We start from the raw sequence: 14,216 nt of genomic DNA on the forward strand, positions 1-14,216 counted from the left end.
AAACCCCATTGAGAATCTGTAGGGTATTGTCAAGAGAAAGATGAGTCACCAGACCCAACAATGCAGACGAGCTGAAATCCAATATCAAAGCAACCTGGGCTTCCATAAAACCTCAGCAGTGCCTCCATGCCACACGCATTGATACAGTAATTCATGCAAAAGGAGCCCAGACGAAGTATTGAGTGCATACTATACTGTATAGGGACATACTTTTCAGTAAGCCAACATTTCTGTATTAAAAATCCTTTTTTTATTGATCTTATTTAATATTCAAATTTTCTGTTATACTGATTTTTGGGTTTTTTACTAGCTGTAATCCTCAAAAGTAAAAGAAAGAAATGCTTGAAATATATCACCCAGTGTGTAATGAATCTATATAATATGAGTTTCACTTTTTGAATTGAATTACTGAAAAAAATTTACTTTTTGATGATATTCCAATTTTTTGAGATGCACTTGTATTTGATCTTGGCTTTGTTTATCACTAAAGGTAGTAGTTGGTGGTTACAAAGATAAAATAAATGGCTTCCTGTGGTGTAACCAACACAAGTGTAATGTAGTAGATGTAGATCTTGCATGATTACATAATGCTTGAGTTATGTCTGATTGATCACTACAACATTCTACCAAATGTTGCTTATGCAGCTTACACCATAGGAAGACATTTGTTCCATATTTTTAGCGATCGGTAACTTCTCTTAATGTTTACTCACTAGTGATTCTTGTTATTTGATGTATTTTCTAGCCATTTGTTGTTACAGTATGTTAGATTTTGTTTCTTAACTTCAGATATTTAACAGTTGGATTATTTATAAGAACAAGTGGCTCCTTTTTGCATTCTTCTTAATGTAAAATAAATTGGGCAAAGCCTTGATAATGGCCAAAGTAGATAGTAGGGCTTAGAAATCTCAATGCTGGAATTGCAGATTGATTTAGGGTAGTAAATATTAATCTAAACTATTTAGGCATAATTCTGTAGATCAACCAGCCATTTCATGACAAACTGGAATCTAAACAGCTTCAAAATATTCACAGTGCATTCCTGGTAAGAGTATGGGCTCACATATAATCTTGTACTTTTTTGTTGGGTTAAAAAAATGAGCAAGGTAACAGGCTCATTTATAGCAGCCATCTAGTAGGCCTCAAATGCTGTCATGTGAAGGCAGGAGGCAGTCATAGTCCTCTGAAAGTTTTAACTTCTTTGAAAGTGTCTGGGGACTTTCATGGTAGACTGGGGTGGAAGGGAAGTGTGGGTAGGATAAGAATAGTATGCCTATAAACTCAGAAGTCTCATTACATTTATCTGTTTCTAAAAAAAATGCACAACTTTGAGCAATGATTTGATGATCCTGTAGCTGAGCTTATAAATTAACTAGCTAATAGCCAAAATAGTCATCTCACCATTGTGAATACATTTAAATGAGCCAGGGTTGGTTTTGTATTCTGGTATGACACCTGAATTGGGTAAAAGCTATATTATTGACCCCCTGAAAAAGAAATGTGTGTGTTACTCTAGAATTACTAGATTTTTTTCTTTTTTAAGTATAATGTGTATTAATACCATTGAAACATATTTGCCATTTTCATAACTGTTGTTTGCCTTCACGGGTTGTCATTTTGCTGGTTGTATAGCTGTATAGAATAAAAAAATGACAAATATTACACTTTGCACATAATAAAATATAATGCATACAGAAAATGTAACATGTATAATTAAAAATAAATGTGTACTACAATGGATTTATGGTCCACAGAAGTTGCATGCCTGTTATGGTCAATGAACTCAAGGGAATTAACAAATCTACATATATGTTGTATTTTGTAGCAGTCTATAGGTTTCTGCCAATACCATCATGGGGAAACAGAATCAGGTAGCCTGTTCTGAAATCCAATAAATTAGCTTATTCAATAATAAATCCTGTGAAATCTGTATTATTTAAGTGACATTTATATTCATAATATATTACAGATAATATAAGATGTCTACTTACATTTTAGAGCAGACTATTGGATTTCCTTTTAGAATAAGCCACTGTTCCATATTAATATTTATAAAGACCTAGTAATATACATCATTATTGCTCTAATATTATTAAACTAGTATTTTCCTTATCCTAGCCCTGGATACCACAAAGGACCCTTGCCAGAAAGTGAAATGCAGTCGACATAAGGTTTGCATAGCCCACGGCTACCAGAAAGCTATGTGTATAAGTCGCAAGAAGTTGGAACACAGGTGATTAATAAATATATTTTAACTATATAATGTTAATAAATCTCACCAAACATTCATCAGATTTTGTCCACTTTATTAACTTTTAAAATGGGCCTTGCAAATTTCTGACAGTCAACCCAACACTGCCCATTCAAGGAGCAAATGTTTTTAAGAACACTAACTGTATAATAAACTGATGTAAAAAGCCTCACCCCACCTGCTCATTTTGTTATTTGCAACCTGGTATTGAGACAGTGGCAAAGTGATATTATGGTCCAGATGATCTTTATTTCACTTGAGGTTAGCGATCTTCATCTTTTAACCCTTTGATGCCAGAGCCATTTTTCGCGTACGTGTTAAAGTAATTATCATGTGTCCAGAAGATTAGTTAAATCCCCAAACAGTATATTTTCTGGTAGCAGAGACCCTGAAGAATAAAATGGTGAAAGGTCAGATTTTTTAAGTCGCATGGTATTAGCTCACTTGTTTATTAGATGAAAATGAAAAAAAATGCACTAAACCTAATTTTATTGTAGTATATTATCCATATTTTGGTAAAATATAAAAGATAAGGTCATGCCAAGTAAAAAGATACTCTACCTGTCAAGTCCTAAAATTGCCTGCGGGGATGACAAACTTTGGTACCCAAAATTTTCTATAGGTGATGCTTTAAAACCGTATACAGGCCATGAGTTTAGTGTTAACAGTAAATAATGGCCCTGGAATTATTGCTTAGACTCTGTTGTGCATAATAAGCTCAATCAGATGGCTGCAGGCTTTGATGTTTGTTTACATCTTGGCTGCTTCTGAACATTACAGCCCCCAGACTTCCATAGGCCCCTCTGTCTTTATTTGCGGTTTCAGGAGTCAGCCCTGTAGAAATCTATGGGGCTGTAATGCGTAGGCTTGGCCAAGATGGAGAGACTTGCAGCGCTGGATAAACAAATACCGGAGGCCCCGGCCTTCAGTAAACATGCACCTGTGGAGGGGGAGGGTGGGTTAGTATAAGTCAGTGTAAATGGACAAAAGGGATAAGTGCTCAAACTTTATAAACAAAACATGCCATTCCAATTGAGCTGTTCAAGGAACAGGGCACACTTGGCTAGTGAATAATTAAACTGATTAGTTTAGTCATCTGAAACTGTTCTAGGTTATTCATTTTTTAAATATTTGTTTGTATTTTTCCTTGTAGAATTAAGCAACCCAGCTTGAAACTCCATGGGAGCAAAGACAATCTCTGTAAACCCTGTCACGTGACTCAGCTTGCATCAGTGTGTGGTTCTGATGGCCACACGTACACCTCTGTGGTAAGAAGTAGTTGTTATAATGGCTAATACAAAGTCAGTAAAATACTAAAAATGGATGGGACTTGTGCTGAGTGACCCCATAAGGTGTCGGCTTCACAGATCACAGTTATGTGGGTGTATTACTATTGTTGGAGTGCAGAACTGCCTCAAGAAACCTGTCTGGGAAATTGCTATTGCTGACTTGTTTTTAAAGGCGATTGGTCTAGGGTTTCCATTTTGTAAATTTTGTGTGATGTTATTAGGCTGTTTTCTCTTCAGGTCGATTGTTTTTCACTCATGCATGAACTCTTCCGCTGTCAGGACCCGTCATGTATCCCGGGCTCTGCTTGCCCATCTGCGGGCCTGGTACTGACATAGCGCCAGATAGAGGAGAGGGAACACAAGCCAACTCTCCTCCCCTCCTTGTTGCTGACCCGGAAAGTGATGTGTTTGATGTCACTTCCGGGTCCGCCTCTTGGTGTCCTCAGCCAGCATACCCGGGAATGAATGCAATGCAATCTGCATTGCATTATATTCAGTGGAGCACAGGGGAGACCCTGGATGTCACATTAAAGAGAACCTGTCGCCAAGAAATCACTTTTTGTCCCTTATGTGATGAAAAAAAAAAGTTTTCTAAATTGGGAAAAATTAAAGTTACACCTAAGCACATAAAATCTTCCCACCCAAAAATTTCTGAGGTCCGTACCTCCCAGTATACGCACGTATGAGCGAAAACGCACACGTCGAGGGTGCCCACGCATGAAAATGCAGATTGTGATATACGTATTACATGTCACTGCGCACACCAAAGTGAGAGCAATATTTATAGCACCAGACCTAAAACACTAAATTGATGACCTATTGGGGGCTTTAAAGTGTCTCTTATGGAAAATATAGGGTACTGACGATTGTTGCCATTTCACGCACTCAAATTTAAGGTTTGACATATTGGGTATCTATTTACATTTTTTATATGCTACCAAAAAATTGGGTAATTTATTGCGTTTGTGTTTCCTAAAATTAACTTTAGTGTATTTTTGTATTGAAATTTAGCGTTTCCTAGAGCTTTGCGGAAATATTGTGAGACATGAAAAATTGGAGCTACCACTATTTTTTTCTCTAGGGTGTCCACTTTTAGAAAATATATATATTTTTTTTATGGGGGGGGGTATTGTAATCTTCAGGCCTAAAATGATTTTTTAAGCATGTGTGCAAAAAATGCAAAAACAGCTCTGGCAGCGAAAGGGTTTAAAGCGGAGTTCCACACAAAAATGGAACTTCTGCTGTTCGGAACCCTCTCCCCCTCCGGTGTCACATTTGGCACCTTTCAGGGGGAGGGGGTTGCAGATACCTGTCTAAGACAGGTATTGGCACCCACTTCCGGTCATAGACTCCCGCGGGAGTCTACGCCTCTTCCCGTCCCCCCGTGCTGTCTGCTGGGACACACGGGTCCTGGAGACAGCAGGGACCATTCGGATTGCGCAGCGCGACTCGCGCATGCACAGTAGGGAACCAAGAAGTGAAGCCTTGCTGCTTTACTTCCTGATTCCCTTACCGAAGATGGTGGCAGCAGCACCCGAGAGCTGAGGGAAAGATTGGCTTCAGGTGCCGACATCGCAGGCACCCTGGACAGGTAAGTGTCCTTATTTTAAAAGTCAGCAGCTGCAAAAAAAAGTCGGCGGACCTCCGCTTTAAGTGTAAATCGGAAAAATACCACAATATGGCCACTAGGTAAAGCTGATTATCATAGTAATATAATATTGAATTCCTGTGATCATCAACTCTATCTCATGGCGATAATGCGTTTTTTTCCTGATTCACTGTTCTGCATGAATGAATTTTACCTGGAGAAAAAATGGCCTAATGTTTATTTTGCCCCCCATTTGCACAAAAAGAAATGCACAAGACAAATAGCTCTGTATTTTTTTTATAAATACACCCCTAAATATTAAATTAACTATATAATGCTAAAAGCCACGCTCCCCCACTTTTCTGCAAACATGCAAGGTGTATATACAGTAACAGAACGTCCACTGATGTGTATATAACAGAACATCCACTGATGTCAGAATCACTTCCAGAGAAGCCCTGGAGCATGCTGGTTTAAAAGAAGTCAGTAATGGCAGCTCATATACAGTAACTCTATCCTTACTTGTTGCCTTTTAAGGAAACCTTTCATGAAAGGCTGCCATTGGTGAACTCCTCATAAAATACTGGTTGTAGTTTCATGCTGCAACCTTGGATTCAGTACGGTGGACTGTTTCAGACTGGCTTCAGCTTGTATAACTGCAGTGTGAACAGCAAGCTTTGATAAAGCATTTGCAGCACTTTCACCAAGATTTATTGAAGCTTTTAAAGTACCCTTCAGCCCAAGTTGGTAAATGTTGAAAACCGATCCTAATGGGAATTGATAAGGTGATCTTTATACCTACCTCACTTACACGCTTATTGATACATCAAATAAGTGAATACAACCTTGTCTACATAAGAACCGACCCCTGCGGTTGCAACTATAACCAATGAAATTAATTGTGCGAAAAGGATAACAATCTAATTTATTCAAACTTACTATTGTACAGAAAAGAAGCTTGTAATATTGTTATAAAGGACATTCCAGGGCTATCAGTATATCAAGACAAATTGTAGGATTTGAAAAGTTACAGAAAAGATGAAGTCACACACTAAGAAAAGTAAAAGAGGTACATTTACAGAAAAACCTTACGTGTCCTCATGCTTCTTAGATTGCGAACCAAATAGAGTGAGCCAATGATCTGAGTTCCAATATATATTTACACTTGTAAAAAATTGATATTTCAAATATCACACAGGTCACATTAGGTCACAAACACTGAGATCAGAACAGACTGCGGTCACTGGAGACAACTGCATTTGATATATTCATAAGAAATACTTTGTACACCTGCGCACATAGTTTTCAACTGTCCGTAATTTCGGGGTACTGTCCCTGATTTGGAACAAAGTCCCTCTGTCCCTCTTTCCTCCGCATTTGTCCCTCATTTTGGTCTGATCTATATAGTTGTATATCAAATGCATTATTTACCTTTTACAAAGTGTTTCCCTGTGGTAAACCTTTCATCCAATTTATACATTGCTGCATTTGTAAATTTCAGAAGTCAGTATAAAGTAATAGTAGTGGTAAAAAAAAGCACTTCTGGGTTTAACTAATATTTTTTTTGTATAATTCTCCTTTAAGGGGGTGTGGCAGGGTGTGTGTCCTATGCCTTCATACTTTTGCCAATAGGTGTCTCTCATTCCCATCTCAAAATGTTTGGAGGTATGCCTGCGCAGCACATACCTGCTGTTCGAAGTATCAGTAGTTGCCAAATGGACACAGGTTTAGCATTGTTTAGGTTTGTAGCTGAATGTAGGGGAAGAGCCATAAACATTATAAATAAAGTCCTAGTTATTGTAGTCCAAAGTGCAGCTCACAACACCAACTTCTATGCAGTAAGGTGTATCTGTGCTAGATCTGCAAGAAAGGGCTGCTATGGTTCAGAATAATGGAAGTGAGAAGGGAGTGATTGCTGCCTTCCTGCAACATTCACACAAAGGTTTTCCTTGAGAAACGTTTTATCCATTGCCATATTACCACACTCCTTCCTATTTTCCTAAATGTGTATTTGATTATTGCAGTCATTTATAATAAAAGAGAAAGTTTTCAATCCCAGTGTTTCACAGAACACAAGAAAATATCACATCTGTCAACCAAACTGCTAAATAACATCTTACAATGAGTTTACTGCCAAAGTCATGCTGGCATTTCTACAATTCTCCCTCTACGTCTACTCTTAGCAATGTGTTAGGTAACATCTGTGATAGAAAGTGCTACTATTCTGTAGGTCTGAGCAGCTTGGGAACAGCAAAAAGTGTTTACAATTGCAGGTTCTGAAACAAGGGTGTCACGCATTGGATTACGTGAGAGTTACTGCCGTCACGTACGCGGAGCTGTGTGCCAGGAATTAGCAAAGCAATGCTCAGATCTTCCTTCTCTCATTTATTAGTGTAAACTGGAGCAGCAGGCATGCCTGAGCAGCAAACAGCTGACTGTGAAGTGCCAAGGTTCTTGTCCATGTCCAACAGAGAACTCTCCTACCACGACCCCCACCACCACCACTACAGATGCCAACAAACAGGGTAAGCTTTAAAACTTTTTAATTCAACTAAAGTCCAACCCCAACAATTACAAAAAATTAGCCTTGCAGTAGGACTCCTGCACACTGCATGGGTTAAATGCTCTAGGGCAGGGGTCTCCAAACTGCGGCCCAAGGGCCAGATGCGGTCCTTTTTTTAGCCTTTATCTGACCCTTGGGGCACTATTCCTGCCAATGATATGAGGCAATATTCCTTCCTCTGACACCAACAACGGGGGACTATTTCTTCTACTGATACCGATGATGAAGTACTATTACTCCTACTAATACCAACGATGGGGCACTACTCTTTCTCCTACAGACCTCAAACCCTGAGACCATGTTGATTCTCACAGATACTGGGCTCGGGACATTTTCTACCCTTTCTATCCTTACTGGCCACAATCCAGCCCCCCTGAAGTCTGAAAGACAGTAACCTGGTCCTTTGTTTGAAAAGTTTGGAGACCCCTGCTCTAGGGGATGAGGAAGTGGATGCAGAAGTGGAACCTGCTCCTGCAGGTTCTAAAGCTTTCCTCCGCTCCAGTACCCGGCCGTCCTTGGGACAAACATCTATACTCAGACAATAAAGTTAATGAAAAAAAAAAAAAAACAACGCAAAAAATAAATACATAAAAATGGGCAGACTTGATGAACTACTCTGTCTTTTTCTACCATCACTTTTTTATGTTTCTGTGTTTCATTTGATTTTTTATACTTATACATTTTTTAAACTGATATATTTTTATTGATATAAAATCTTTGTTTTACAAATAAATATGTAATCCTGGGAGCACCAATGACACAAGATTCAGAGCACACTGTGTGTTTTTTTTAAGAGAAATTACAGCGAGAGCTGTTTGCATTTAGACTCCCCCTGTCTGACTGGAAATTCACAAGGAGCACCCTGTACACACCTGGGAGAGGGATTGAAGGGGAGGAGTCACTTCTTATTTAGCTGTGTATGTACATTTTAGCGTGACCTGTCTGTAAAAAGGCTTTTTTTGATCAAAAGAGAAAAGGGTTACCAGAAAATATGGGAAAGCTTCAGCTGCTGGCAGAAAAATAAAAATACAAACTATTCATGTGCAATAGTTCACAGTTATTTGACTAAACACTAGAAATTGTTATGGCAATTACCGCTTGTGTTAAAGCTTAGTAAACTGAACCAATTATGTAGAATTGCTCAATCTGAACTACATGATTTACAGTTTTTTTTAAATGCCCAACTCATTTTCATGCAACCTCTTGTAGTTTTTTCAGCTCTATAGCTAACCTTAAGTGATCCCAATTACAGTGAGATTTCTATGCCATTCAGTGTAAATTTGGCACATTGTACAATCCAGTTTTAATGTAGGCAGCCAGCTTTAGATAATGAAAAATACATGATTAAAATATTTACAGCTTTTAAAAAGTTAGGATAACAAAAAGTAGCTCAGATTAGGGGTGAGGTATGGGTGCAGGACAAGCATGGTTCGCAGTTAAACTTGTTCTTGGTTTGTGGACCATACTAATGTGGCCATTTGCTGCCATAGCAATCAACTCCCAATAATACACTTCCTGGCCTCTAAACTTAAGTCTGGTTGGATAAAATGGGCAATAATGGGGGCTATACTATGTGCCAATCCCTCACTATAAAAATGCATGGTTTCTAGCAGCCATATTGAAAATGTGCATAACTGAGAAAGCATAGGGAGTGCTGCTGGTGAATTGCATAGGAATAGATTAGTGTGGTGGTTGTGTGCTGACTTGTGTCCTGCAACTTCCTTCCAGCCTCTGCAGATACACTGTCTATAATCTTACCAGTTTGCATGTGTTATTTGCATATCTTTTTGCTGCCTGCATTTTTTTCTCAGGCTGTCCCTGAGCCCACATGCATTTCACTGCTAAGTGGCTGCATGTGTATTTTCACAGGACAAGTTTCCTAATTATTGGTGGCTGCAATCTTTTTAAAGGCTCTTTTTGTAAAAAAATCCCCCCAAAAAACAGGGGTAAGATTCCAGGGCAATGTGAATCAGCATTAACCTGCTTTTTTCCTTTGGGAAAGCATGTTACAGGGTGCTTTGCAGGTAGGAGATTGTATGAGACAGGGGCAGAGCATTGACACCCTGTAACACAAAATACCCATCACTATCAACAGCTATTAAAGCTTATATGGGATTTTTGTGTTTGGCTTTATATCTACTATAACAAACGATTATTTGATCACTTGAAAAGAGGAAGAAAAGGGCACATAAGCAGACCCAAATAAATGGCTGTCATGCACCCTTGAGGGGGAAGAAGAGAAAAAGGGGCAGGAAATTTTCATGAGGTTATATTTGAGATGTTGCAGCAAAAAGAACTTGGCCAAATAAAAAAAGTAGGAGGATGAGGAAATGAGCGCTTTAGTGAGCCCAACAAAAATGACTGCTATGTGTGCTTGAGGAGGAGGAAAAAGGAAAGGGTGCATTAGCAGCACTATAAAAGAAAGGGTGCCACAGAGGAGGAGTAATGTGTGCCTTTTGACAACTCGTCTCATTGGGGTGCTCTCACACTTTTACCACAGCTGATATGCTCCAGGCCACAACAATGCTGTTGGCAACAATTATAATAGTAAAGGCCCACACTGAAGAGCTCTTTCATTTTTGCCCATGTTCAATTCCTTGATCTTAGCCAGTTTCTACCAAACACAATCCTGAAGTTTATTTTTTAAACATTTTGAGAATTATTAGGGATATGGGAGGGGGCTTGGGTTATGTGGGGTTGCGGTTTTGAAGTGCTTTTGTGCACTGTTTTAAGGTTTTAGACTTTATGCAGCACGGTACTGCAAAAAAAGTTCACAACACTATTCATCAAGAATACTATTAAACTCTTGTGCTGCTGGCTAATGTTTACACATCGAGAGTTTTATCTTTATTTTTTGTATAACTTTTTTAAACTTTCTTATAGCTTTCAGATCTGTTGTTGCTGCTACTTCCACTGGTCAATTCACGTCTATTAGCCCTGGATAAACAATAATCTATTACATATGTGACGTCAGAATATGGTGTCACTGATGCTGTTTGTGAGAATTGTACTTTTCTGTAACACCACATACAGGTTAAAGGCATCACCTGAACATGTAATTATAAGGATTGGTGTCTTTCCAATGTCGTCCTTGAAGTTGCATAAAAGGGGAACCTTCTCCTTGCTGTATAGTATTTTTTCACTTTTTTCGCATTGGTACCTTTTCTCTATGCCAGTGCCCAGTTCCCCATGCCCATTGTTTGACAATCTGATTCCTATTAGCATTTGAAATGCTTAGAATATATTTTCAAGGTTTGTCCTCCCTATAGACTTCAATGGGGTTCACAATTTCAGACTTTATGATGGTTTAAATGAATGTCCCTCAGATCAACCCCAGGCAGCCGTTAATTCGAGTTTTCAGGTTTTCTGAATGTTTTCTGTAATATGCATAAAAACCCCTGGGTATGCTGCATAAAGAACATTATAGAGGAGGAAGTTATATACTTATACAAGGGTCTCCAAACAATCAAAAAAGTATAATTTTAACTAAATATGAACGGTAGTGAAATACATATTGGTAGTATGTTTTTAAAAAGTAATGCACTACTAGCTTCTCTAATAAGTAATTATTTTAGCTTAATAACACAGTTCAGTGAGCAAAGGTGTGCAGAAAACAATAGCAGCCAACAGGAATCGACAAAGAATGACCGCACTAAACTGCAACTCTATGTATTGATTGCTATGGGTGACTAAACAGTTTGCTCTTCACTGCTTTTAATAGGACCTGTGTGGATTCATTTTTAAAGGGAGCCCGTTACTGTTGTGTTTTTTTTTTTTTTGTTTTTTTTTTTTAGTAAATTTAATCCATGTTTCTTTCTCTTTTGCTTGGAAAGGGGGTTTGGAACCCTTACACATTTGGGCTGATTTACTACGGGTGTTAAAAATCTCTGTCTGATCACAATAGCCTGTCATGTGGATGAAGCAGAGGGTAGAGAAAGCTAATGTATATATGTAAACATGATTTAGTATTTTTAAAGCGAAGAGTCTCTTTAAAGCTCCAACAAATGTATTTCCCAGTGGCCATACTGAATACTAAAGTTGTTTTTGGCTGGATTTCTTTTTTGGCTTAGGCAGAACAGTTAGAGGGTTGTATACTCATAGGCAGAATCCCTTGTGTTGGAAGCAGGCAGATTATAGAAAGCCTAAGTGATAATCCAATGACGATAGGTGAATATTGAAAAAGTGATATGAATAAATAAAAAAGAGAAAAAATATGCAAAATGAATAATAATAATTGAACAAATTATAATAATGAAAATATTGAGTATATTGAGTATATACATGTCTCTAGTAGAGTAAATGTAATCTTGAATACACAAAAAAAGTTCTAAAGTGTAGAAAAGAGTTCCATCAGAATGCAATGTTCCAAAGCTATTCGTGAAATGATCACTCTGTAAGTGGGAACTCTTACCAGAAGATGTGGACCTCCTGTAATAGCGAGGTCATAAACGCTTGCAGATATAGCCCTCTGCTACATAGCTTCGTCCTGATGATGTCAGCTCTGCACTGATGTCATCACGCCCCACGTGACCCCTGAAGTGCGGGTGATTTGTATTTTGTTTTGCCGGCAAACATTCTTTTATCTACACAAATTTTTTTGCTGTGTGAGTATCGATTTTTGGTTTTAACAATAAAGAAACCTTTTAACAACTTCAATAACAGGCACTTATACACCTTCCTGCCCAAGCCAATTTTCACCTTTCAGCGCTGTCGCATTCTGAATGACAATTGCGCGGTCATGCTACACTGTACCCAAACAATTTTTTTATCATTTTGTTCCCACAAATAGAGCTTTCTTTTGGTGGTATTTGATCACCTCTGTGATTTTAATCTTTTGTGCAACAAATAAAGAAAGACCGGAAATTTTGAAAAAAAAAAGTTTTTCTTTGTTTCTGTTAAATTTTTTTTGTAAATAAGTACGTTTTCTTCTTTAGTGATGGGCACTGATATGGCTGCACTGACGGGCACTGATAAGGCGGCACTAATGGGCACCGATGAGGTGGCACTGATGGGCACTGATGATGGGCACTGATAGGAGGCACTGGTATGCGGCACTGATGGGCACTCATAGGTGGCACTGATGGGCAATCATAGGTGGCACTGGGTACTTATGGGTGGCACTGATGGGTACATATAGGTGGCACTGATAGGTGGCACGGATGGGCACTGATAGGTGGGCACTGATAGGTGGCACTGATGACACTGATGGGTGGCATTGCTGGGCATCACTGAATTTGTTTTCTTAATGCTGCCAGTCAGTGCCCATTTGTGGGCACTGATTGGCATTGATTGGGCATATATTGGCACATGTGGATGGTCATGGGGGATGTACCTGGCCATCCACATGTTATGTGCTTCCCTGGTGGTCCTGGAGGTTTCCCTGGTGGTCTGAAGTGGGCATCCGAGGGAGGGCTGTGCTGATAAACAGCATAGACCCCCCTGTCAGGAGAGCCACCAATCGGCTCTCCTCTTATCACGTCTGTCAGACGCGAGTGAGGAAAAGCCAATCAACGGCTCTTCCTGTTTACATTGTGATCAGCCGTGATTGGACACGGCTGATCACGTGGTAAAGAGCCTCTGCCGGAGGCTCTTTACCGAGATCGGTGTAGCGGTGTGTCAGACTGACACCACCGTTCACGGGCGCGCGGTGGCTGTTATCCTGCAGGGTGTCATATGACGCCCAGTCAGGATAACTGAACAACCCCACTGTCATTCTGCTATAGGCCGGGTGGGAAGTGGTTAAACAATAACATACTATTGGAGCCTTCTATTTTTTATACGCTTCCAGATGAGAGTTGGATACTAGCTGGATATCATTGATGCCTGTCCGTGACTGCCAGTGAACTCCGGTGATGAGGCTAATCATCTGACCCCGCAGAGGGCTATATCTGCAAGCGTTTACGACCTCGCTATTATAGGAGGTCCACAGTTTCTGTTAAGAGTTCCCACTTACAAAGTGATCATTACACAGATAATTTCTATTCCCTTGGTGGCAGTGGAAAAGCTTTGGAACATTCTATTCAAACTTGCCTTTATAGTTTTAAGCTGTTCTGGCTGATGACTTTGTGTGAAAAACTTTTATTGAATAAACGAAAAACTGAATTACACTATTGGAGCCTTTTTTTTGTCCGAGAAACCAGTGGAATCCACATGATAAGCTGTGACACCTGCCTTGATACTAAGGTCAGCTGTAGTATATCTATCCATGCCTGATATATTCATCCCTCTGGTGAGTGTGAACCCTGAAGGGGAGTGTGCTACATGGACTTCGGTGTGGGGAGACTTACTGTGTGACATAGCAAGATTATCATCTGAGGTTTCTGGGACTTTTCTCACACCAGCTGTCAACTGCTTTTCACTCTGTGTGTTGTATACACATGAAAGCTAATCATAGACTTTATGATAGTAGCGCTGCTATAACAATTATAGACACTTGAGTTGATCTTGTGTTAATTTTACTATTGTTTTAATTTTTATTATGTTATGCGTTTGCATTTAAAGCAGCTGCTGAGGTGTTATTGGTAT

General features: G+C 39.2%; 1 protein-coding gene across 1 annotated transcript in view; it reads left to right on the forward strand.

Moving 5' to 3' along the window:
• The window catches only part of SPOCK2 (SPARC (osteonectin), cwcv and kazal like domains proteoglycan 2), a 56,455-nt gene that overhangs the window by 10,580 nt on the left and 31,659 nt on the right, over nt 1-14,216 (forward strand). The window contains exons 3-5 of the mRNA XM_073597643.1: nt 2,119-2,233; nt 3,405-3,519; nt 7,521-7,653. Of these exons, the coding sequence (XP_073453744.1) occupies nt 2,119-2,233; nt 3,405-3,519; nt 7,521-7,653 (363 nt within the window). The remainder of the gene's footprint in view (nt 1-2,118; nt 2,234-3,404; nt 3,520-7,520; nt 7,654-14,216) is intronic.

Source organism: Aquarana catesbeiana, linkage group LG08, assembly GCF_042186555.1.
Source record: "Aquarana catesbeiana isolate 2022-GZ linkage group LG08, ASM4218655v1, whole genome shotgun sequence".
NCBI lineage: Eukaryota > Metazoa > Chordata > Amphibia > Anura > Ranidae > Aquarana > Aquarana catesbeiana.